The following is a 24,894-nucleotide window of genomic DNA, read 5'->3' on the forward strand; positions in this document are numbered from 1 at the left end:
ACCATCTTTCCAAGAGAAAACACATACCTTTTCCAGCTTCAAGCAACTTCTTTACAGAAAGCCTGCCCAAAGGCTCAGTCTGGAGTGATGAAACTCTTTTTGTCCTTTTGCTCACTTTGCTATGCAGCAGTGTTTGAAGTATCAGACAATCCTCTAGCTGTTTCAGCAAAAGTTTCCAATATTCAGTATCAAGGGAAAGTGCTTCCCAGGATTCCGTGTCTGAACCTACAATTATTTGGGAAAACTAACAGAAAATATGAACTGTTTTAGGTCTGTTCACTTAAAGTAGCACAGTTTTGTTTAAAAAAATGCATAGTATTAAAATGGAAAGCTATATCCTAAAAGCTACTGCATTTTAAAGAATAATTTCATTCAAGATATGTACATTAACTGTTACGCAAACATCAACTAATATCCCACACTGCTCACAAGATGCACAGATTCTTAAACAAAAACATAAGGAAATAAAAGGACCTGAAAAGGTCATCTTATAGTCCCATTTTGAAGTTCATATTTAGTTGAAAAGTGGGTTAGAATCCCTTCAAAAAGATTTAATTCTTAGTCCTCCACTATATACACATTCCCTACATATATGATTAATCCACCTACATTTCAGTTTCCTACCATATATTAAAAAAATATGTATCATACACCCAGAAACACTGGATCACACCACATCACAGTTCTGTGCATTATTTTGATAATTCTCATGTTTATCAGCAAATGCTCTGCCAGGAAGCCCAAGAATCTTTCCAGTAGGGTGCAGATCTGATTTTTAGCTTTGTGCACCAAGACAGCAAACTCTAGAGCTCTCAGAAGCCTGGCCATTAACAGGTTTCAGCTTTAAGCCAAGGTATGGTAGGGAAAAAAAAGGGGGGGGAAGAGATAAACGGCTTTATGAGAGGGAAGTTCTGAGGGAAATAAAGCTGTTGTTTCACTCTTTTAAGAGTGGAAGAGAAGGTGACAAAGGAGAGAGCATATGGGTAAAGCGTAATATGTTGCAACATACCAACATTCCTATTTGGGCAACGCTAACAATTTTAATATACAGAATTGCAATAGTTAAGGTGAATGTGCAAAAATACTAAAATGCTTCCCAGTAATCTAGTTGTAATTTATAAGGCAGTCTATTTACAAGACTGAACGTCACCTAAACCCCATCTAATCTGTCAAGGCAAGTAATAAAATATAAATGTGCCTAGTGCTATATAGGAATGTAGTAACTTTTTCCATTTTGAATGGCAATGCTGCGTGGAGTTTCACAGTGTTGATCGCAACTTTGTGAAAAGATACTTATTGCCAAAAAAACCCACCACCCATCACCTTAAGAAGTAAAGCACAGTAACATAAGGGCTAAGAAAATTCACCAGTATATTAAAAAAAATAAATCAAAACAGCATTAAAACAGGTTTACCATCCAACGTTCAGTGAACTTCTCAAATTTACGTGGAAACTGCATAGGCTTTAAGTTTGTCAACGTCATTTGCTATTAAGAGAAAAACTCACTGTACAGTTCCCATCATGTATTTAAATATGTTCAGCAAACAGTTCTGAGATATTATTAATTCACCTCAGCATAATATTCTTCAAATACAAATTTTCAGGCTTGCAGGATGGCATGCTTGTGCCCATGTTAGAGTGATGACAATGAATGCTGAGGATGTTATTCCATTACAAAGACAGTAATTTGCATGGAACTGATACAGTAAATGCAAGAGAAGGGGGAGGTCCAAGATGACTTACCTTTTTCTCTGTCACACTGTCAATTATCTGTGCAGTTACGGAATGTCCCACGTGAGCAGATAACAAGGCAGCTGCATTATTTTCAGACTGAACACAAGCTGTACGCATTTGCTGCCACCAGGGGGAAACGGACTGAGTGTCCCATGACTCATCTATAGCAACTGTAGTGAAAGGGAGAGTAGGAAACTCAGTTTGCGCCACTGGGTGTTAACACCAGTAAAGCAGCAACCAACCCTGAAAGCATCCCTTGTATTAATACAGCTTATATTAGGAGCAATTTCCAATTACTCTACATTATCTTTTTCTAGATATGTAGCATAAAATTTCTAGGTTATAACTCAAATTTAAAATAAAGAGTGGAACATGAATTACTCGTTCTCCAAGTTTCATTTGGAAGAAACAGGCAATAGATCTAAATCACTAGGTAGTAAAACTTGCTGCACGCTTACTAGATCTAAGGAATATTGCAAAATGACACTTCACGATGCAGACAGCTTCTTTTGTGATTTCAAGATGCCACACGTATTCAGTGCACTCAAGCTGGCTCCCTTCAGGCTACCTCGTGTTCAGCAGAATTAATTTATTCAGACAGCAACAGTAGCTTATTCATGCTTCCAGTTTCAAGCTGATAATGGTGCCCTATGGTGAACTAGACATAAGGGAACCTGGCACAGACATATCCACAGCAGCTCTGTGTGAGGTAGGAGAATCAGTATTTACTTATTACACAACTTACCCCAAATAATGGCAAGTTGACTTTATAGAGTATCCCTCAAGTTACAGGGATGTTCAATACACAAATGCTGCTAGAATAACAGCGTCTCAATGAGTTAAAGCAACTCGAAGGACTTCTGAGAGCCACTCAGCACAAAGGATAGGGGCAGGACTATACACCCAAAAAAGGGAGGAAGGGGAGCTGGACAGCCACCTTCTGGTGCCAAATAGGAGTTGTGTCAACTTAGTGGAGAGTGAAACTGCAGGGCATGAAGGCGGCCTTAATTGTGACACTCCTCAGATTTTGACTGTATTTTTAGTTAGTTCATCAACATGCAGCATTTAGCTCTGTTACATAATTGGGGGGGGGGGGGGGGGGGGGTGACCCTAAGTGATAATATAGGCTAGTCAGAGTAGCAAATTTCTAAAAGTAATTAATATCAGTTGTGTTTAAGTGTTCCAAATGCACATTTCACCTTTCATTTTGCTCAGAAGTGACAGCATAGTGTGAAGGCAACTGACAGAATCTGGTTTGTCTAGAATATCTTTTTCCTTAGAAAGCCATAAATTGAGGAGGAGTGACTGTAAAAAAAGAGAATATGGAATTAAAGCAATAGAATGAAACTCTAATATTGCAATATACCTAATGCAAACACTTGCTTGAACAAATTTTGTGTCATGGAGCAGAAATGTTATATCCATGAACCCTTATTATATTAATATAGAAAATTAAAAATATATTGTATAAGACACCCTATGACAGACTTTGAAAAGAAACAATACAACCTGTATCTTTCATTTAGAAAGATACCTTAGAAAACACCCTCTTTCGAAGGCACAGCCAGATAATACCAGTATGTTAGCAATCTCCACTTGGTAAACATTAGTAGTTATTAATATTACAGCTGAAAATCTTAACACAGGCAAGTAATACTGAAATAGGTGTTTCCATCGTTATGTAATGGATGGAAGAAAAGTAGCAGGAAAAAAAGTAGCAAAAGACTAAAATTACATGCAGATGAAAGATAAAGATGATTGTCTGAACACTACTAGCGATTCTGAAAAATTTACTTTTAATTCTCTTTAAACTTCCTTGCTTGCAAAAAGGAATTATAACAAATGTATCAGTACCTGAAATTAACTACTCTCATAATTTTTGCTTCTTTGTAGAAGAAATCTTCAGCAAATCTTCTTGTAGTCTTAAATGCATACTCTAGACATTCCCACTAGAATACCCACATTTTCTACTTACTAGAAGATTTTTTTTTTCTTTGACATCTCTTAAGTGGGAAATATAACTACGAGCACCTAAAGAACTGAATGTGGGGGTATTTGAACACAGCCGGAATACAGCATTAATCCAAAGGTCAACATTCAGAATTTTTCCTTTCAGTGTTTTGTTTTCAAAATACTAAATCAAAAAGTTTTAAAGTATGTAATAAATATCTTACCAACAAAATTTGAGGGCTAAAACCTGCTGATTCCAATGCATGACACATTTCCTCTGTGGAACTCTCCCCACACAAACACTTCCAGAAGAAAAAGCTGCCTGAAGCAAAAAATAGTTGACATTATGAATGACATCTAAAGCCACAGCGCCTCTTCCCTTACACTAATGTGAAAGATGATCCATTGATCACGTCCTACTGAGTGCAATACAAAGGACTAAGTTACATCCAGGATACCCCGATGGTTTATCCTTAGTGGAGAAGGTGGTTCATTACAAAGGATGTTAAGTGTTCCTACCACTACACGAGTCATATGGAAAATGGATTTATAGCAAAACAAAGGTTATTGTACTGCTTGGACTACACATTTTGTTCAATTCAAAGAATGGCTTAAAGTGTCAGACAAGTTTATCGATGGAGTAACCCATAACTGTGTGGCAGCATGTTGTATCTTATATGACAAACTAGTGGTACTTCAATCAATTAAAAAACTCAAACAATTACATAATTCATATCTTAGCAGCACTACAACAAGTGTGAGTGTCCCTTTGAGGCAGAGGAAAATTGGAAAAACAAGATCCTCAGGAAACCATCTACACTGCTCAGCATGACATTCATGTTTCAATTATATTTGTTTACAGCTGAACATCCTGATAAGTTACTCTTGATCCCTGTCCAAGGGGGTGGGGAGAAGAGTACTTCTACCCCAGTTCTTAAAACCAAGTATAGTGTTATGGTAGAGAAAATGCAAATTCTAAGATTACTTGGAAGCAGCCTTTGATCTTCATACAGATGAAAGCCAACCTCTTCTACCTAACTTTTCAATCCCAATTCCTCTCAAAGTCTGACAATTAAAGCCAAAAGAAGCAGGAGGCTACAAATTGAACACCATACAACACCCGTGCACAGAATTCTGTGTTTGCACCAAAATTTCCCCAGAAAAGAAATCATCTGGAAAGACAGTGCCTTTGAGACAGATTTAACTCAAGCTGCTTCCACCAGTTATTTCCCAAGAGCCCCTCAAGGACAGGCCGGAACAGATTTGCAAACTAAAGCAGACTACAGACAGTAACCCCATCCCACACCCCAAACACTCTCCCCATCCATAATATTTCAGATCAACATTGTCCAAAATCTCCTCAACTCCACAAATGAGGGGTGCTTATTCCCTCAGCTAGCGGTCCTGTGCTGCCTCTGGTCAGCTCCCCTATGTCTGAGGCTGAAGTCAGTCCTGTCATTAACTGAACTCTTGAGGTGCTGTGACCACAAAAGAAATAGCAGGATACAGCTGCTCTGTAAAGTACCTAGTTACCACTGCCCAACTTAGTGGCGTTAATAAACAGTGATGACATGGCTTTAGGGTAATTATGTCCACAGATGTAGTTAGCTTGTATTAATATCCATCTAGGTAGAAAGACTATGGCTAAAGGTAAGAGTCTGGAACTAGCACTGTCACATACTACAAGGCAAGCCAGCTTGTTAAGGCCCCCAAATTAAGGCTAAAATATTTATACAATCTTAGATTATAATCAGTCTTTAAGTAATTTGACAAACAGTTCAGTAGCTCTTACCTAAAGTCACATATTCTCCATCTTCCATATTTTTCACATTAATCACGTCCTTTTCATATTCCAAATACTCTAAGAACATTTTCACAGACAACACATCATCCTTCTCATCAGCAAACTGAACAGTAGTTTGGGTGTTTTCTTTCTTGTAGTTCTCCAATAAAGTTTGGAGCCTATGAAAATCTTTTTCTTCCAGCCGAAGCAGTTTAGCCAAGTCCTTAAAAGCAAAAGCCCAAAAAAAATCACACATGACAAGACTAGTGCAAACAGATGTTCTTCAAAACACAGTAAAAACTAAAATAAAAGTCAGAAGAGTAAAAATATTTTGTTTTGAGCATTAAAGATGTCTTTAAAAAGCGTCAAAATGATTGAATAATCTCAAAAGCAGTTATTCATATAGCTCAAATGTAGATCTTGTCTAGCTTCATTTTTTAGGACTTCAACAGAACATTTCCCATATTTAGATCTTGCTCATCAGGATCACCCATCAACCAAACAAGCCCATATAACACCACTCTGTATGGCTTTTATAAATGTATAAGCATTTTTACAAATTATATCAAAACCAAGCCAAATTATGGTGCTACACAAGCAAATACCAGAATTTGTCATTTCTACTGGTCCCAAAATACCCCTCCAAAACTAAACAAAGTTAAGAATATGCTATGTACTTTGGATAAAGGACTGAAATCAGGAGATCCTGGTTCTATTTTCACTTCTGTCTCAACTTTATGTGACTGCTAAAGAATATAAGATAGATTAATTACTAGGCATTTGTAGAGGGTGTGTGTGGAGGGAAGGCATTATAAAACAATTACTTCATTAAAAGTTCCAGGCCACAAAAACAGGTAACTTGCTTACCTACTTATTTTATCCGAGGCCTTGAAAACATATTTTTATGCTTAAATCATCACTCTATTCTATAAAGACAACTGAATTTTGAATTTACTTACATTATCTGAGGGTGGAGTGTCTTTCTGTATGCTTTGGGAATTTAGTTTGCTAACTAGTTCATAAAGATGTAACAGCTTTAACTTGTTTGCGCAGAACTGCAGTAGTCCTTCATCCACACACTCAAGCTCTGAGGAGAAATAAAACTGCATTTGAACTTGAATATATAGCCTGGAATAGCAAAACATACTTCGCAGCTACATTAAACTCCTCCTTTATTAGAACTGGAGGACTTACGTCTCTCAGTGTAATTTTTTGATGCACTGCTGCTTGCAGTGATTATATTTAATTCAAGGCAGTATAAAACAAGAATTATTTTTAGGAGAATTAATAGAGAAAGGTATCAGGCTCATTTTTAAACTGAAGGAGGTTGACAATGTGGAACTGAACAAAGACAAATGTATTGTCTTTTCCTGGTTTAAGGCCAAACCAGAGACTGCCAAAAATTTAAATACACTAAGTCTCAAATATATTTTCTTTTATTAAGAATTAAATACCAAACTATAATCTTTTATTCATTATGCCAATATTTTAAGCATATTCCTTGCATCAGAAGAGAGCTTGATATCTACTGATATGAATTCAATTTCATCTCTGCAAGACACTGCCTTTTGTATTTCTACAATCTTAGTCTCAGAAATTTCACGTATCTATTGACATTCGAATTTCAGTAACAATTAAAGCAATCAGAATATAGGAAGCTAACACCAACACAATGTTGAAAAAAACCTCTATTCCAATGTATTTGTTTTAAAAGAAAGCATTTTACAGAGATCCTAAAAGGACCTTTCTATAAAAAGATACCTCTGAATATATCATCTTCACCTGAAACAGCTTCTAAACACAATTTTCTCCCTACAAACCCTTAAACACTTTTGAGACATTGCTATTAAAAATCCTACCAAAAAAAAAAAGAAAAAAAGAAAAAAAAAAAAGAAACGTACAGAGCTTGCCACACAGTCACTTGACCTTTTCTTCACAACCACAGCATTCACAGAGCCCAGTATCTGCTTCACATTATCTTTTACCTACTAAGCACAAGTGGAAGGATATGCCACTACTCTTCTGAAATTAGAAGGCTGGAACATCAGCCAAGTTTGTTCTTTACTGTGAGGAAATAATGTTATGTATGACAAAAAGAGTTTAATGACGAAAAATACACACCCAAACAGATCTCAGTAAGTATACAGTTTTGTCAATCTCTCTTCAGTGTAAAAGGGCATGTTTCCATTTTAGTTTGGTTTTCTAGGAGTTCTAATAGAAATGGTTAATGCTAGTGATTTAGAATGCCAGACCAAAATTAGGTAAGAGAACTGCACATGTGAAGCTCTTAATCTCCTCTGTCTACTTCAAGAAAATGGTAACAAAAAAAACCCCCCACTGATACAAGTGAAAGAAAGATTTCCTCTCAAAGTTTTGAAACTACGAAAACCTGTTGTCACATTCTCACCGAGGCAGGACAAGGGACACAGCCTTTCTAACTGACAAATGCTTTATTCAGGACTTCCACACAACAGTGGTAGGAATTTCTTGACTCCTATTGCTAAAGCCTCATCTTCTAACAAGCTGAAATGTATCCAGAGATTAAAAAAAAAATAAAAGCAGACTTCGATTGTTCAGAAGTCCCAACACAGGCAAAGGAAGTGGCAGGCACATGCTTCTCCACTCTATTCCTCAATACCCAGCTGGGTCTCCAAAACTGGGTCACCTCAAGCACAAGGAAGGTTCTCCCAACTTAGAAAGATCCAAGTGTACCATTTCAAAGAAACAATCTTGCAGACTTTCAGCAACAATATTTTGAATGGGTAATGACGTTTCCGGACATTGGCTCTGAAATCCCTAGCAAAACATATGAAATATAACTTCAGTGATGTTTACCACGAAAAGATACTAGGCATCTGGCCAGAGCTCACATCCTCAGTAATAAGGACTTGGTGCTTCCAGTACATTAAAATTCACAGATCCAAAGTACCACATCCTTACTGCCTTCCTCGGAGAGAGAGAACAAACTAAAACTTCTACAGGCAAAAATCTGTGAAAGCTTCTTTCTGAAGCAAACTTTTACTGGATGCAAGTACCCAGCCCAGTTGTTGGGTTTTCTTTTTGAATATAACCACAATATGTACACCAGGCACATAGCAAGCACAGCAAAGCATACTTACTAGAAAGTTATTTGCAGTCTGCATTAAAAACCATAACATATGTAGAAGCAACATCCTGTGATATCTAGCAGCAAAACTAAGCAGACCAAGTCCGGTCTCCTTGTGAAACAGAATAGTTCTACAATAGTCTTACAGCAGTGCAGACAAAGTGCAAATGCCCCTCCGTATTTGCAAAATAAATATCCACCTACCCTGTTTTTTTAAATTATCCATTAATGTCTGAGTGATGTTTGTAAGAGATGAAAGTGGCACACGTTCACTTGTCAATATACTTTCCAGAGCCTGTTAAGCAGACGTTCAACAGAATTAAACATTTAGTTAATTTTACTGTAAAAACATATAGGGTAAGCCAACAAAGCACAACTTTGACAATGATTTTTCATCTGTATTTTGTCTTCACATATACTTGTGGCATAATCTGATCCTACAGAAAGGTTTGCTCTCTTTTCATTACTTTGACTTTTATCATGGAAGATGCCTTGGGGAAATCACAAACCAACCACAACAACAACAAAACCACCACCACCAACAAAAAAAAAAAACAAAACAAAAAACCCCCCACCAAAATAGCTCAATTATTTGCTTCAAGTAACTCCAGGAAAAAAAAAAAAAACACGTTTTGAAAGATTTAAAAAGATTTAGCACTCTAATCTGATAACGCAATTTTTTTTTTTTCTAATGTTAAAGTATACCGGCTTCTAAATATTCACCTGTTTCTTTGTAGCAGGGTATTTGATATCAAGTATTAATTCCTTTGCTTCAGTTTCAATCAAATCTGCAAAGACAATCACGACTTCAATTCATATTTCTCAAATGCATTCTGAAAAGCAAGTCAACCCGCACCACAGTTAAGATGCACATGGGTTCACGCTACAGAGATGAAGACGCTATTACAAAAGTTGCCAAAATAAGCTTTGGGAAAATGAAACAAAATAACAGCTCAGTGGCATCTCTTACTCCAAATCCGTCTTTTGTAAGGAATATGTATTACTTACAGGAAGAAGAATATCTAGAGTCAAATGCTCAACTCCATTACATAGCATCATGGGTTGCAAATAGACCATGTTTTATGCAAGCACTCAAAGTAGTGTTCAGTTAAGATTTACATGGCAGACAAGGCTTATACTGGATACTTGTATGAGATTAAATTTAATCTGGTAGCTTATTAAAAAAATACAAGCTAATTAGAGATCATAACTCATAGCTCATACAGCTAGCTGTCAGAATGTACCGCAATCATACCTCTGTTTGTACAGAGGTATGTATTATCCTTACAGGATAATACAAGAACCATTTGATAACATACAATCTTAAGAAATTATACAAGAGAACCTACCTGGATCTGAGGTTTTAGCTTTGAGTAAAGCATTTAACTTCTTCACTAGATGCATATCCTTTGCTCGCTCACTTTTTTTATCACTGAAGGGAAATAATTTTAATTGTATGAGTGAAGAGAACTAAAGTGAATGATTCAGAAAAAAAAAATTTTTTTTTTTTTTATTATTTATGCTACTTGAAGGTAACATCACATTAATAAAAATCAAGTTAATGCATAGAAACCAATGAGACTACTACCAGAGTACTATTCAGCTTGAGAAGGAACACCAGAATTGCTCTCTCTAAATAAAACATTGTTTCCAAAAACAATAATGAAATTCATTTGGTTATACAGAGCACAGAAAGTCCTTACCTCAGTGCTAAATGGAAAGGTACATGGACAGTTTTCACACTTCCAGAGACTGGATCAACAAGGCATATCTGGTAAGTCTGGGGCTGCCATCCCTGACTGGTCACATTGTTTAGACCCATTATTTTATAACCAGGATACAACAATCTGAAACCAACAAAAAACACAACCTTCAGAGTGAAGAACAAAATTAGCAACCTCCCCTTTCCACACACTGAATAAAAAGACAACAAATTTTATAAAGCTAAGGTTTATATATAATAAGGTTTATAATAACTGCTAAATGTGTTTATCAGGAAAGACTGTAGAGTGATGAAACACGACAAAATCCTCTTATATAAAACAACAACAAGCTGCATTCAGTAGAAACACTGTGGGCAATGCAAAAGCGCCTGCCAGCACTTTCCACTTTTTACCACTGGCATATCCACATATCACTTCATTGCAGGAGCGCAGCCAATATGCCTACGTGCTAACTGTTTCTTACCTACAATATTTCCCCACATTGAAGGCTCCAACTCGAGGCCCTTGCTGCGTGCTCCATACTTCCAGAATGCCTCTCCTCCGAGCATAGATCACAAGGAACTGAGCCACTCTGCTTGGACCTTGTGCATTTCCAAAAGGAGAAAAATCCATCTTCTCAGTTTCCCTCTCATGAAGGTCCTCTACAGTCTGTATCCAACCAACTTCTGCACCACGGTATCCTTTTGTAAGAGAAGACAGAAGTTCATTAGTGTACAGAAATTAATACATGATTAGTACACATCACCACCCACTTAAGTACTATTCCAGCAGCAAGCTGTCTTAAACTGTGTTTCAAACTGTGCAACTCTGGCTCGTAGCCAGACTCCTGTCAAAAACTGTGGTCCATCAACTCAGAGCAGGACCCACCACAAGACTCCTTAGAGCCAAATGCAGCCTCCAGCAAAGCTTTGGGGAGGAACAAGTTCTTCTGGAAGAAGCCACAGAAAACCACAAAACTCATCAGGTCTGTACTCCGGACATTACACCAATGCAAAAGCTTCTCGGAGAAGAAAGACCTGTAGTAAGTGTCCAGATTTCTCACGTTTCAAAACAACAAAAAAAGAAGATTTAAGGAAGGAAATTTGCATAACCTATTACATGGGATACGTAAGTTTTTATTCATATGTTTTCATTCATATGTTTTCATCATTAAAATGCAATTTTTAGTCACCCAATAAAAATACTCATCTTCCCTCTCTCTCTCTCTCTCAGTAACACAAATACTTTCCCTCATAAAATCTTCCTTAACAAGAAAGGCAGAGATGCTCTAATGACATCACTAAACTATGTAATGGTTTAGCAAGTACAAATGAAGAGTCCTCAAGTGAAATACTAATGTATAAAACAAGTTTATAAAAAGATATAATATATCAAGAAGGTTGAAAAGTATTCACAACTCGATTAATGCGAAAAGGTAGGATCCAAAAGATTTAATTCAGCAGACAGCTTTGCTTAAAAAAGAAAAACAAAAACAAAAAAAAACCCCAACGCTATTTCCCATCTCAACAGCCTCACCGGGGAAAGGCTGGCAAATTGCAAATATGCATCTGACTACCAAATAAAGCTTAGGACTCTAACAGTACTTCCTAGATAATATGAAGCTCTCAGTAATGAAGAAAAAAAATGTCCAAGAATATCAGAAAGCACATATTATAGCTAATAAGCTTCAAAATATGAGAGAAAGAGAATGCATAGGGGAAACATGATTACTTTAGCAATTATACTGTTAGCGTGTCGCTGAAGTAGCTACTATATTCATGACCACTAATTTTCTGAATTGGTAGCATGGGGGAGAGAGGAGAGCTAGAGATTCTCTATCTGTTCTTAAAACTTATCTTCCATCTCCTAAAAAGCTGCAGAATCTTAATTCTATAGAAAAAAAATAACAGTTGTTGTAAATATTAGGTATAATTACAATTTGAGAGCTTAACATCTGCATTTTTTTTCAAAAAGCCCTCACTTTAGAAGACTGCCCTTCTTGCACAGTCACCATGATGAAATGAGAATCTAACAATTTGTATTGTCTTCTTACTGATTTTTCAAACTTCTATTTATTTTCTCAGCAGAATTAAAGAAGATACTAGAGCTTATCAAGAGAAAGAATCTTGGAGAATAGAGCTACAGCTCTTCTGAAAAAATTATTAGGTCAAAAGCTTTCTGTGGGGATACAGTCTGTGGAAACAACAACAAAAAAAATCTATACAATACAAACCAAACAGACCTTATATTTACTATAGGCCATATCAGTATTTCAGGGATTGGTACAACAATACCCTTATGGACTTTATATTACATCTGCCTTTAATATTTGGTTTGTAATAACACGATGTACTAAAGTCTTATTAATGGAAAAACACTTGGAATTCTAAGTCTGAACATAAGAAGCCACAGTATTTTGAAGAACATTATTTGCTATACTAATATACACTATCATACCTTTCCACATGCGAACTGCAAGTCCTCTTGTAACATCCAGTAAAATAACCCTTCCAAATTCATCTGTTACTGCTGCTAAAGTGTTACATGGAGAAAGACATATTCTTTCACCATGGCGACGGGAATCTGGAAGTCCAAACCTAAAAAAAAAAAAAATTAAAAAAAAATCTAGCAAAACCACTAGATACCTATTTTTCTTCAGAAATAGTAAACAGAGTATCTTATAAGGACTAAGATTTCTTTTTTTAAGGTAACATAAAGGTATGGGTAAAATTAAGAGCAAAGTTTGAAAAAAGTTTTTGTGCTGTCTACTGGGAGATCTTGTAGGTCTGTTAAAGTCCTACTGAAAACCAAAGTTCAGAAACTAGGATATGCGATTGCCTTGTCATGCACTGTCAGGCAAGGATCTCAGGGCAGTGGGTTACTTTGTAAGCCCTCTCTTATTGCCGACTAGTCTTGAGAATACTTTAAAAAAAAAAAAATCAGGAAAAAGAATCAGGAATTAAATTAGTCTTTTATCAACTTTCTTGAAAACATTAGGCTACAACCTGTTGTTCCCATTCTCCTCTCTCCACAATCAACAGGGAAACAGGATAGCTCCTTTTTGTGAGGGGCTTTAAACTATCTTAAGCAGCAAGCACTTCATGCGGCTTCTTTGAAGCTCTTCAGTAATAAACTTCAGGACTGATATTCGTGTGCTTATACTGTCATTAAACTGTGCACACTGTTCTTTTACAGTAACAATCAACTCACAATGGAAGTGAAAGAGATGAGTAATTTGTCCAGCATGATAAACTGAAATGAAACAAAGTTTAAAACAAATGACCTGCAAACTATCATTGCTGCTTCAAGTCAAGAAAAATAAACATGTTCATCAATTATGCACCTTTCAAAATAATTCAAACAATTAAAAATACAAGAGATTTAAAGCAATTGAGACAGTATGTAAAACTTGCCTCACTGCCAATGGGGTTGCCGGTTCAACTTTTGGTTTCTGTTTTTGGGCAGGTTCTTCTTCATGTTTACTCTTCCAACCAAGCAAGCCACTTGCAATAGAAAAACACATTAGGAGAATCATACTAATGGTCCTAAAAATCCTCAAACTATTATGTAGCTACTAAAACAAAAATAATTTAATGTAATTTTTTATGTTATTACCTGGCAGCATTAAATAATGCTGAAGTCAGTTTACTTGCAACTGCTAAGGCAACATGAGACAACAGTGGCTGTGAGCTACCCTGAAAGAAAGGAATGAAGTGTTTAGAAAGTCAAGAAATAGTCAGCTGTGAGCTACCCTGAAATGAAGGAACAAAGTGTTTAGAAAGCCAAGAAATAGTTCTTACACTGAACTCAACTGCAGAATAGTTTTTCAGGCCTCCTATGGACTTTCAGCTCAGAAAGCATAGCTTTAAGACTCTGCAAAATTTTAATTCATTGCCCCCAGAAAAGCCATTCTGACATCTCTTTACCATTTCAAAATCCTCCTGCAAGTCACTGGTAGTTCAGTATGTTTGTCTGCAACAGAAGTTAAAAAAACCCTGTGTATGATTTATCATGGAGAGTTAGCTGGTGTATGGCTTTGGCATCCTTGCAAATATCAACGTAAGCAGATTTTTTCATAAATATATTGGAAAAGCGAGTACAAAATCAAAATTCTGATTCTAGCATTTCAATCAACTTTTGATCCTAATAAGGACAGCACACACGTAGGGTCTGCATGTACACGACACACAGCTACATTGCCATCCTTCTCTCTCCTCCAATACAACAGAAGAAGACAGAAGTGTGCTACAGGTATCATTAAGCATAAGTTGCAGTTTTCTTCTACAAGTAGTAGTTCCACTATATGAATCACCACAGTATACTCAGCCCGCATGTGTACATGATCAAAGGCCAAAGGCCTCCAAAAATCCTTAAGATGCATGTTTACGCAATCTCAACCTAATTTTTTTTTTTAAACTTACATTACTTAATTGGCAATAAATTAACAACTGAAAAAATAAAAAAATTACTTGAATATCACATTCATTTGAAGATTTTAAAAAAAAATTCTCATCAGCAGGAACCTGTGGTAGACATTACTATCACATCTACTCCAAATCATTCCAGTTTCAGAAGATCAAGAAGAGGGGAAAATGTCAGTGTAAAATGAACATAGGAATACTTCAGAAATACCCATACAGAAAAGAGAAGGATTAATTATTCAAAGTTTCAGCAGGTCAGCTTTGTAGTACATACCTCCAGGGCAAAAAAGAAACCAGTGAAAGGATTGGATCCAACAGTAACATACTGAGACATAGCAGGTGGGCTGTTTTTTATAGCTGCATTATATCCACCTATATTGGAGGCAGTCTTCATTTGATCAAAAGGAGACAGTGTCATGATGCCTAACAAAAACATTAAAGTGAATGTCTTATACTTTCAGAACAAAGGTATGAAATTGCTCTAAAAGTCTAAATATATTCCTGCCTTCTTGACTGACCAGCTAACATTCAGAGGGAAGGGAGGAAAGCAGCTTTAACCACAGAAATTCCAAAGAACACTGCACAAATAACCTAATGTACTCAGATAATTATAAAGCATAGTTGGTTTGTTTAGAAGAAAAAAAAAAACTTCAGCAGAGTTCAGCAGGTAAAACACACCTACCAAATTCACTTCACCTGCCTCGTTAGCCCCCTTCTGACCTCTTGCGTGCTTTTGCAAAAAGGGTGGAAGAGAAATGAAGCTTAGTGTCCCTCAGATCTGCCTGCCTGACAAGAACCTGGGCTTCTGCAAATTCCCAAGGAGTAAAAGTCTTTGAGAGCCTATAGGTTTGCCTTTTTTGGCAAGGAGCAATCTCAAACTTTAGTTTCTTTATGTACTAGACTCAGGAAAGACCCACACCAGTCTTAACCTGCCTGACAGACCACTCTTTAACCTGGCAGAAATGGGAATAACTGCATCTGATCTAGCTTCTCTTGGCTGTTTCTTACCAAACAAGAGAGGACAAGAGAGCTACAGCTGTAACTTCCTTTCTTCCCCTCAGGTGGAGAGGGGAGGCTCAATCTAGACTAGAAGAGAAAGTAAAATACTTTTTTGATGATGGTTAAATGAGATCATTTACTACAACAGGCTTCTCCCACTATTTATTTCTATCCAGCCAGTTCCACTAAGTGCTCTCACCCCAAATTTAACAGCACAAAAACATTCCGTTTCATTTAAGCCAAATATTTGAAATTAAACAGAAATGCTTACCAATACTAGCATGGTCAACAATCGTATCCACATCTTGCAAACCCCACTTCTTATAAGCTAATGGTGGAGGCTGAACATTCTCATTGCCAGATGCTGCAGCTGACAAAAGTTGATAAAACACAAAAAAATTCCTACTGAGTAAAAGACAAAGTCATAGCATAACAGAGGGGAAAAAAAAAATTGATGCAATCTGAAGTCACAAAATAACCTAGTTTTAAATTAACATACATTTAAACACCCGCTGAGCTAAAATGGCCTTTTGAAATACATACCTTAATGAAATTAAAACATTTTAAAAAATTAACTGAATAAAATTGCACATGATATTCTATCACAACTATATTTTGTGCTTGCAGAGACCTTTGTTTTACTAGTCATTCATGGTTTAATATTCTGTACAATTTTAAAGTGCTACTACAATTTATTTCTGTGGTCTGAGCATGTTTTAGTGGAAACCCCCCGCCAAAGTATTTGCAAAGTCAGCACATTCACTAGATATGTAACTGTGAGGTAAGAACAGTGGTAAAACTAAAGCGATGACTGAAACTCTTCAAAATATCTATTACAACAAATATAAATGATCATGAAACAAAAAAGGCCTTGACGCTGTGTAAGCACTGTTTAGCAACAGCTAAAACATCCATGTGTTAGCGACGCTGTTTTCATCATGAATCCAAAACACATCACCATACCAGCTACTATGAAGAAAATTAACTCTATCCCAGCCAAAACCAGTACACAGTATTGTGGTGAGAATGTACAAGACAGCCAATGATACTCGGACAACTTGTGCTCCGAGAACATTTTCTGTAGAGGAAGAAATTTCCTTGTATGCAGTAGAGGCCTATATATTGATGGACAAGCAAGGAAGATCCAAATTCCACCTTGATTTGATATTTAATAAACATAAGTAAATTTCATGTAATGTAAAGTACTATTAACAGAGTCAGAAATATACATTTCCTCTCAAACATACCTCTTGCTACCTGATTTCGACATGCACGAAGGGACTGAAAGAGGCTGAAACCATCAATTGTCACAATTGCTGCTGGGTACAAGATACTTACTTCTTCATTCTGTGGAAGAAAGCGAGAGAAGAGCGACAAAAAAAAAAAAACCACCCCAAAAATTAGTTACTGTTGTAACAGCTGGTTTTCTAGCTTTTTATACTATGAACTACATGAGTATGAGGATTGCATCCAAACAGTTAATATCTAACAAGCCCAAGGCAACAGAATAAGGTAAAACTACAGAAATTCAGTATTAAACCATCCGATATACGAATAAATTATTTAGGCACATAATTTTATATTTTTATCTTCTTTCAATGACTTTTATGTTTGCTTAATATATTTTATGGCTTAGGGAGGAAACACAAAAGTTACAGCAGCTTGTGAAGGCCACAGAAAAACAGGTTTATCTAGAATGCAAGTATCAAGGTTTTACGAGCCAAATTCTGAAACTGGATTAGCGCCTAAATTACCACTTGGGCACATAAATGCTAATTTGGTGATATAAATTCAAGACTCAAATTCCTTAATGCTTCTGTATTTCAAAACTGATCCCAAAATGTCATGCTAAATCACATGACCACTTGTTTAAAGCAAACTTGGAAATTTCTGTAACTTCATTAGTTTTCTGCATAAAGCATGCCAACTCAGCCAAGAGCAAAGAAAGCTGGATTTTCTACCAAATAGCTTGAGCTCTACAAGAGTCTTCTCTGCAGGAAATACTCATGACAACATGCAGGTTCCTAGCACTATCTCCTATAAAGATGGTTTTAATTTTCGGCTATCTTCTCTGTGAAATAATTAAGATAACTTCTTATGAATGAGTACATATGCTCTTGGCACCTGTCAAGTTGCGTTTTCTCCTTTCATCCATACATTATTGTATTTTGTGCACATTAATGAATAAACAGGAAATGAATCAAGCCTTCCTTTGCAAGATTAACACAGAGAAAAACAGAACAAGTCTACAGAGCTAACTAAATAATCCAAAAAATAAAAAGAAATTCTGAATCCTCAAACTATACAGGCATGAATACTTCTAGAACAAGAAATCCAGAGTCTCTTGTTCCCAGGAATTGTCCACCCATCAAAAACTGGTAAAGGACACACAGGATTCACAGAGAAGACTCCCTTCCATACCCCATAACACTGCCACTTCGCTTTTGAAATAATCTGACAAAACCTGTTCTGTGACACCAGGATGCCTGGGAATTTCATAGGTTCTGCACTTGAGCTGTAGGACAGGATCTTCATTTAAAAGCTGTGCAAGAAGCAGTACTCCATTCTAGAAGAGAAAGAATAATAAACATGAACTTTTCTGTCCCTTTTCTTAGGGAAGGCAAAAAGCACCGTCTGCAGAAACAGAAGTTTTATAGAAATAGTTGTTTATTACAATAGCTTGCTGTGGGCCTGCCACGCTGAGAAACATACCTCGGTGTAAAAACGAACATAGCCAGAGGTGAAGCCAACAACAATGCAGGTCCAATCAGGACGGCCTGTGGAACTCCTGTTTCACAAAGATATACTAGAAGTTAAAACCAAATCCTGCTCTAAGCTGTAGACATACAAAAGTGTAATGTAAGGAGACTGATGATGCATATACATAAGAATATCAATCCTTACCTCTTTTGACTTGCCAATGGGATACACAATACGCTACTCACACATTCACTAGAAACAGAAGGATAAAACTAATGAGGCTGTTTTTTCTCCAGGTGTGAAATTTTGCTCTACACAAGAGATCTTGCAGAGTCAGCATTTTTAATATTTTAACAATATATTAATGCAGCACACAATTTATCAAATTCATGCTAAAAAGGCAAAAAACACCCTTTCATTTTAAAGACATTTTCAATTAGAAGTTCAAGAGTCCCCAAATAGATTGAATGAGTGCTTATTACAGCTTGTTAATGTCGTCTTTCATCATTCACAGACTGATTATTCTGCCAGTACTCTTCAGTAATGACTCAAGTTAAATCTCATGTACCTAAAGATAAGTCATTTTTTTCTGATTTATAATGATATACCAAGAACAACCACTTTTTTTTAAAAAACAACTTAACTATACTTATCAAAATAAATTTTTGAAATACATTATGCAATTAGGTAGATTTTATATCCATTACATTTCACCGCTTTATAATTTGAGAGCATTTGAAGAGCTAACATGGTCTTCCCAGTTAACGCAGTAACTCAGCATGCTAAATGCATGGCAGGCAAAGCATCCAGAAGGCAAGCAGATGAGCAGGCCTCAATATCTCAAATCAAAAGTTATTTAACTGTTAGCACAATAGAATGTTTTACACTGTCTGGGGAAACAGAAGCAGTAAAAAGGTTTTATGAAAGAGCATATAAATTCAAGATGACATCCCAAACAGCACCTAAAGCATATAAGCCTGCAGTACTGTTGATTATTTGCATTTCAGGTCACCTCCAATCCCCAAGGAGTGATTAAATAATCAGGCTAGACAATTACAGAAAAAAAGCTTTCTAAATGCAAGTTTGACATGAGTTGCAATTCAATTACAACTTCAAAGCAATGTTACATATCTCAGTGAAATCTCATCTTCCAATAGCAAAGCTTAGCTACCACAGAACATTATCAGCTGAAGGCAACTTTGGGCAAAAAGAAGTCAAGTCTTTTGACAATCTGACAGTAATTGCCATATTTACACTTCCACAGAAATCGAACCCTCACAGGAAACACTCGCAAAACTTAAATCAAGATGTAGTGAATATAACTGTGTCTATCTAAAGAACGCTACCTCTTCCATACGATAGTGCCTCTTAGGGCTGTAACAGTAGTAAAAAATCAACCCCAAAGAGAATATCTTTTCCGTTTTTTTAATAAAAGATGACAGAGTAATTTCAGTGGTAGTACGGGGGAAAAAAACTTAGAGATGCACATAAAACAGTTCAAATGTGTGGCGGCAGCAGGTTTATAAAAAAGGATGATGATTTTTACAGATTGGAGAGAGGCTGATTAAGTCAACACCTCCTGCAGCATAACAGAAGGTTGAAGCCAATAGGGAGCATGTTCAAAGGAAGACAGCAACTCAAGGCTGCAAACTTAATAATGAAATGCAAAATCCTCTTCCATATGGGAGATTTGAGAAAGCATCTGTCTGGTTATTCGGAGACAGATCAAGCAGAAATATTGTATAAATACCAAATGTATGACCAAAGCAAATTTTCCAAGTCCGCTAAATGACTTGGAAGTCCAAAACCATTTCTAAAAGTGACTGAAACTGTAAGAGGATATTTAAAATGGAGGTAAAAAATGAAAAGCATAGATGAAGTTCACTGCATCTCAAAAGATGAACACTTTTTCTATCACATGAATGTTCCTCACTGCTTATAATTTGGAGTGACTTCTTGACCAGAAAGATGACTTTATATTTGCTTGAGGTTTTGGAAATTAAAAGAAGTATTTTTAAAACAACATTTCCAGTTGCAACATCCCCTAACAAAATTTCATCTCTACTATAAAAGTAGATTTTCAAAAAGGGTACATATACTTTTTTTTTCATTCTAGAACAGGAACTTATAAAAAGCATGATAACCCAGATCTATTAAAATGTCTACATTATATGCAAATACACTGATTTGCACACACAGTACCTCTGTTAATTTGTATGAGCTTGTTCTGAGATATCACGCTATGCATGAAGAGTGACCTTTGCAGACAATGTTTCTGATCACCCAGGTTACTCCATTTCTGTTTTCAACATTGAAATGCAAAAGACCATGAATGCACTTGGATGAAAGAAAAAAAAAAAAAAAGAGGTACAAGTAAAAAGCATATGCTACTAATTATTAAACATGAAAATGATATTTTAATCACAGGTGTATTTCAACACCTACCCTTCTTCAACATTCAGAGAGCCGCTCCAGCCAACAGCATATTGCATTTCCTCTTTTCCCTTGTCACTGTGCTTCCATTTAGCTGCCATTAAGAACAAAGACACCATCTATAAAACTGTAATGTTTTGCATCTCTCGGATGTAGTTCTATTCCTAATCCTTCTCTTCTGTACGATACATCCTACCACAATTAGATTAAATACCAATTACAAACCTTGAAGACCATAAAAATAACACATTTTTTAGTGACTTCGCTACAGAACTCCCATGTTTTCTTAGAAATTTACGTGGAACAACATACTACTGAAATTCTGAAATGCCTAGTTTTGTTTAAAAAGGTTTATACAGTGATATCTACTTCATCAAATTTTAAAAGGTTCAATTAATGAAACAGGGATCCTTAGGAGAAAAGTACTAAGCAAGGGCAAACTTCTTCTGGGTTGATTACTGAAAATGAGCTTAAACAAATAGAAAATTTTAATTTTAACCCCCAAGACGAAATGGGAATCCTGCATTAAATCTGACAATTTTTAATCATCGCATCATCATCAAGGTTAGAAAACACTACACTTTGTTATTCACGGGGTGCTATTACAGATGACATTTGATTGTTGAACCATCTCCCAGGTGCCAATGGAATACTGAAAAAAAAAAAAAATTATAGTGTCGTGTGCCATTTGTCTGACACCTGAGACACAGGGACACTTCTGCCATTGTGTGGTAAGTTGCCACTGTGCAGTTCAGCAGAAGCAGTTCTCCAGCAGGTGAGCTAAATCGTCTCCTTATTCTCAATCCAATAGCAATATTCTTCAGAAAGTTCCTATCTTTTCATTTTCTGTGAAAAATTAGTGACTAACCTACACCAGTTTTGGAACACACAACTTTGCAGGGAATGACACATGCAGCATGACAACTCAATGCAATCTGCCTAATTACGTAACTCGGAGCTTCAACAGCCTGTTTTTGTTTTAAAATGGTATAATATTCCCCATGTCAGGAGGTTTCCCTTCATCATGCTCACGTGCCACCAACTGCAGCTGTTAATAGCACCAGCACCCTAGGCAACAGCACGTATGTAAACAGCAGCTGGCTGATCAGTGTTCATATATTACTAACAGTACCTTTAAAAGAGTTCTGAGAGCCCTGCTTTAGAATAAAATATACAGCCATCCATTCTTCAAGATGGAGAATAATTTTCTACCAAAGGTGGAAATCTTAAAAAACAATCCACCTGAATGCTCCCTCCTCCAAGTGACACGGGCTCAGTTAGCTCATTTTTTTCAAGGGAAAAGAAAAATAAGGTCAAATATTTCTTAATGGCTAAAATTAATATAAAAGTTTTGTTTTGCTTATTGAGCACCATTAACGTAAAGATCTCTGAGCATCTCAAACAACTGGGTAGTTGTACTATATATTAAATTTAATTATTCATGATAAAATAGTTTTCTCAGATCAAACTATAGCTGAGAACTAAAGGCAAAACAACTTACTTGCCAAGCAATACCTAAAAAATGCATGATGTGTATTACAAAACACTCCCAAAATTCTTGAAGGTACAACTTGGGGGTAAGCAGGTGGGGCCGGGGTGGGTGCGTGTGTGTGTGTGTGACGATGACACAATCTTGTCCTGATTACTATTAAATGTACTAGTGTGTGTGTGTATATATAAAAGAATGTATACTTACGCACTAAAAAGACTGCTTTCTGTTCATTAGCTATTACCATCAGGTCATTTGTTGGTGACAAGGACAACACACAGTCCTGCAGCCAGTAATTTCTCTGGTTCTTGGAAGTAGATTCCTCTTCTTCCTACAGGTAAAGTTTTAATCAATGTATGCAACAATTTTTAAACACAGCAGCACTTGCAAGATTCGTGCCAACGTTTTGGCTTGCCCTCAATACCAGTGCCAAATGGACTATTACCTATCAAGTCACTAGAGCTCCAACTTGCATGAAAAGCCATGAGAAATGCATCAACCTTACACTAATTCTATCTGTGTGTTTACAAAACAGAAAACAAAGAAGTACTCATCACTAACTCTACTCCTCAAAATCTTCTCCTTTCACCAAAGAGACACTAACAGAAGGAGACTTAAAGTTTTATTATTATTGATTAGAGACTGGAAAGAATCTCTTTAGTTATTCTCATTATAATCCATACTCAAAATAAACAATTTATCCAAGCTTATACACTGGACCAGCACTGAGTAAATATATGCACATAAGAAGAAAGTAACTAAGCTGGCATTCACACTATAGCCTCATGGTCACATGCAACAGGGTATCATCATGTGCCTTTCCACAATAAGGAACATTACAAAGAAACAAATTCATACTAAGAAGTGCCAAATTTTAAGGGTTTAACAATGGGTAAATTAAGCACCATCGTTACATATAAAAGCAAAATGATTGCACCTTTTTTTCCTCTAAGGAACAAGCCAAATATTTGACTGAAGAACAAATACGCATAGCTCCTGCTAATCACAGTTCAAAGGCAGAAGGTAGGTAATAGCTTTTGAGCAGACTCCTACAAGGTCTCTCAGAGATGCTACTCGGGCTTTCTTAGCTCCATCCTCTTGCCTTGATCACAGCAATAAAATCACTTTCCCCTGTCCACAGTCTGCATTTCCATAGCCAGATATCCAATCCTACCTCCTCCCGGCCCTCCAAAATACTCCTCCATCCTCTAGTATCTCAAAGCCCTTATACACAAACAAAAAGCCCAACAACTTACAGTGTGATCGTTTTCTGATCTGTGCAATTTATTCTGTTGTAATAAAGTTGCACGTACTTGAAAATATACACATCTACTCCAGGCAGAAGAAAAAAGTAGGAAGAATTTACGTATCATACTCATGATCAGCTACTGGTTACATTTATTTCCTTTTGTAAGGTTGTACCATAAAAACAGTCACTTTGTGCACACAAGAATACCCTGTATGTCCAACATAAAGTCTACATTAGCACAGTACAAATATTCAGCTACCTATCTCTGTCCACACTATCACCTTCTTTGTGCAAGACGACATCCTATTTTCATGTCATTTTTGTCTGTCAATGGATACCAATTTCTATAGCAACACATTTTCCCTAATTACTGACATTTTTCAAAATTTTATAAAGAGGTGAAGTTGACTGGGATACTCATGACAACTTTAACTCCTCATGACAGAGATAAACATATCATGTATAAAAACACACAACCAAAACCCAAAGAAAATCCTTTTAGTAATTTTTAATGTAATGATTTTCAAACTGAGGAAAAAGAAACAGAAATGAAAGGGTTTTCTAAGGATTAAAAGGAATTAAAATTATATCTCAGAGAATTTAAATGACATTATCTGCATGCATAAACAAAGAACTTGAAATCTAAAGACAAAAAATATGGCCATCTCATGTTAGTGACAAAAATAAGCTAAGACTTAAAACAGGAAAAGCACTGAACTTGTCAAAAGAAACTACTTTCAAAGGTGAAAGACAGAATGGTTAAAATCAGCATTTAAGACAGGATTTCACCATCACCATCCCTACAAAATAGCTAATCAGTTCCATAAAAAGACAATTCATGGAAGAAAACTTTTTTAAATTTGATTTTTTTTTTTTTAATTTTCAATGCCTTCTCAAAAGTTGCTATGTTCCATGAAATAGATACTTGTCCAGGCAACTTGAGTAATTCCAAGAAAAGATGCATTTTACACCAACTATAATACAAATCAACCAACAGTTAGAAGTTTTAAAAAAGGAATTCATTGTTATATTATACTAATAATTCTCAACTCTGTCCTAGACTGATGGGTTCATTTTGGTGTGCGTATATGCTTCTACACAGAACCTGTTTGCTGTGGATGACAGTTCATTCTTTCCGAAGAGTTTGACCTGGAACTACTAGCAACTTTGGTGGAAAGCAAATAAGCAGAGGAGGAGGTCTTTAGCAACAAGTGTGTGAACTACCTGGGAGAAGAGTTTGACATTTTAAAGAGTGAAAAAGAAGACAATTTCAATTTAGCCACACCTGCTGGTTCTATCAAATTACAACATAAGTAGTAAACAAAGC

General features: G+C 36.2%; 1 protein-coding gene across 2 annotated transcripts in view; it reads right to left on the minus strand.

Moving 5' to 3' along the window:
- Positions 1-24,894, minus strand: part of RAB3GAP2 (RAB3 GTPase activating non-catalytic protein subunit 2) — a 48,624-nt gene that overhangs the window by 11,344 nt on the left and 12,386 nt on the right. The window contains exons 3-24 of one of the 2 annotated variants that reach the window (XM_075496456.1): positions 22,526-22,649; positions 20,842-20,923; positions 18,601-18,648; positions 18,409-18,484; positions 18,161-18,262; positions 16,944-17,043; positions 15,968-16,060; positions 14,972-15,120; positions 13,892-13,971; positions 13,690-13,779; positions 12,734-12,873; positions 10,761-10,977; positions 10,277-10,420; positions 9,923-10,005; positions 9,297-9,361; positions 8,778-8,868; positions 6,427-6,554; positions 5,477-5,690; positions 3,909-4,006; positions 2,934-3,039; positions 1,744-1,904; positions 28-244 (exon numbers count right to left, since the gene is read on the minus strand). In XM_075496456.1, coding sequence (XP_075352571.1) covers positions 28-244; positions 1,744-1,904; positions 2,934-3,039; positions 3,909-4,006; positions 5,477-5,690; positions 6,427-6,554; positions 8,778-8,868; positions 9,297-9,361; positions 9,923-10,005; positions 10,277-10,420; positions 10,761-10,977; positions 12,734-12,873; positions 13,690-13,779; positions 13,892-13,971; positions 14,972-15,120; positions 15,968-16,060; positions 16,944-17,043; positions 18,161-18,262; positions 18,409-18,484; positions 18,601-18,648; positions 20,842-20,923; positions 22,526-22,649 — 2,608 coding nt within the window. Of the gene's footprint in view, positions 1-27; positions 245-1,743; positions 1,905-2,933; positions 3,040-3,908; positions 4,007-5,476; positions 5,691-6,426; positions 6,555-8,777; positions 8,869-9,296; positions 9,362-9,922; positions 10,006-10,276; positions 10,421-10,760; positions 10,978-12,733; positions 12,874-13,689; positions 13,780-13,891; positions 13,972-14,971; positions 15,121-15,967; positions 16,067-16,943; positions 17,044-18,160; positions 18,263-18,408; positions 18,485-18,600; positions 18,649-20,841; positions 20,924-22,525; positions 22,650-24,894 lie in introns of both variants that reach the window. The other variant, XM_075496455.1, reaches the window with a different exon arrangement.

The sequence above is a fragment of the Mycteria americana genome, chromosome 3 (assembly GCF_035582795.1).
Source record: "Mycteria americana isolate JAX WOST 10 ecotype Jacksonville Zoo and Gardens chromosome 3, USCA_MyAme_1.0, whole genome shotgun sequence".
NCBI classification, from domain to species: Eukaryota; Metazoa; Chordata; class Aves; order Ciconiiformes; family Ciconiidae; genus Mycteria; species Mycteria americana.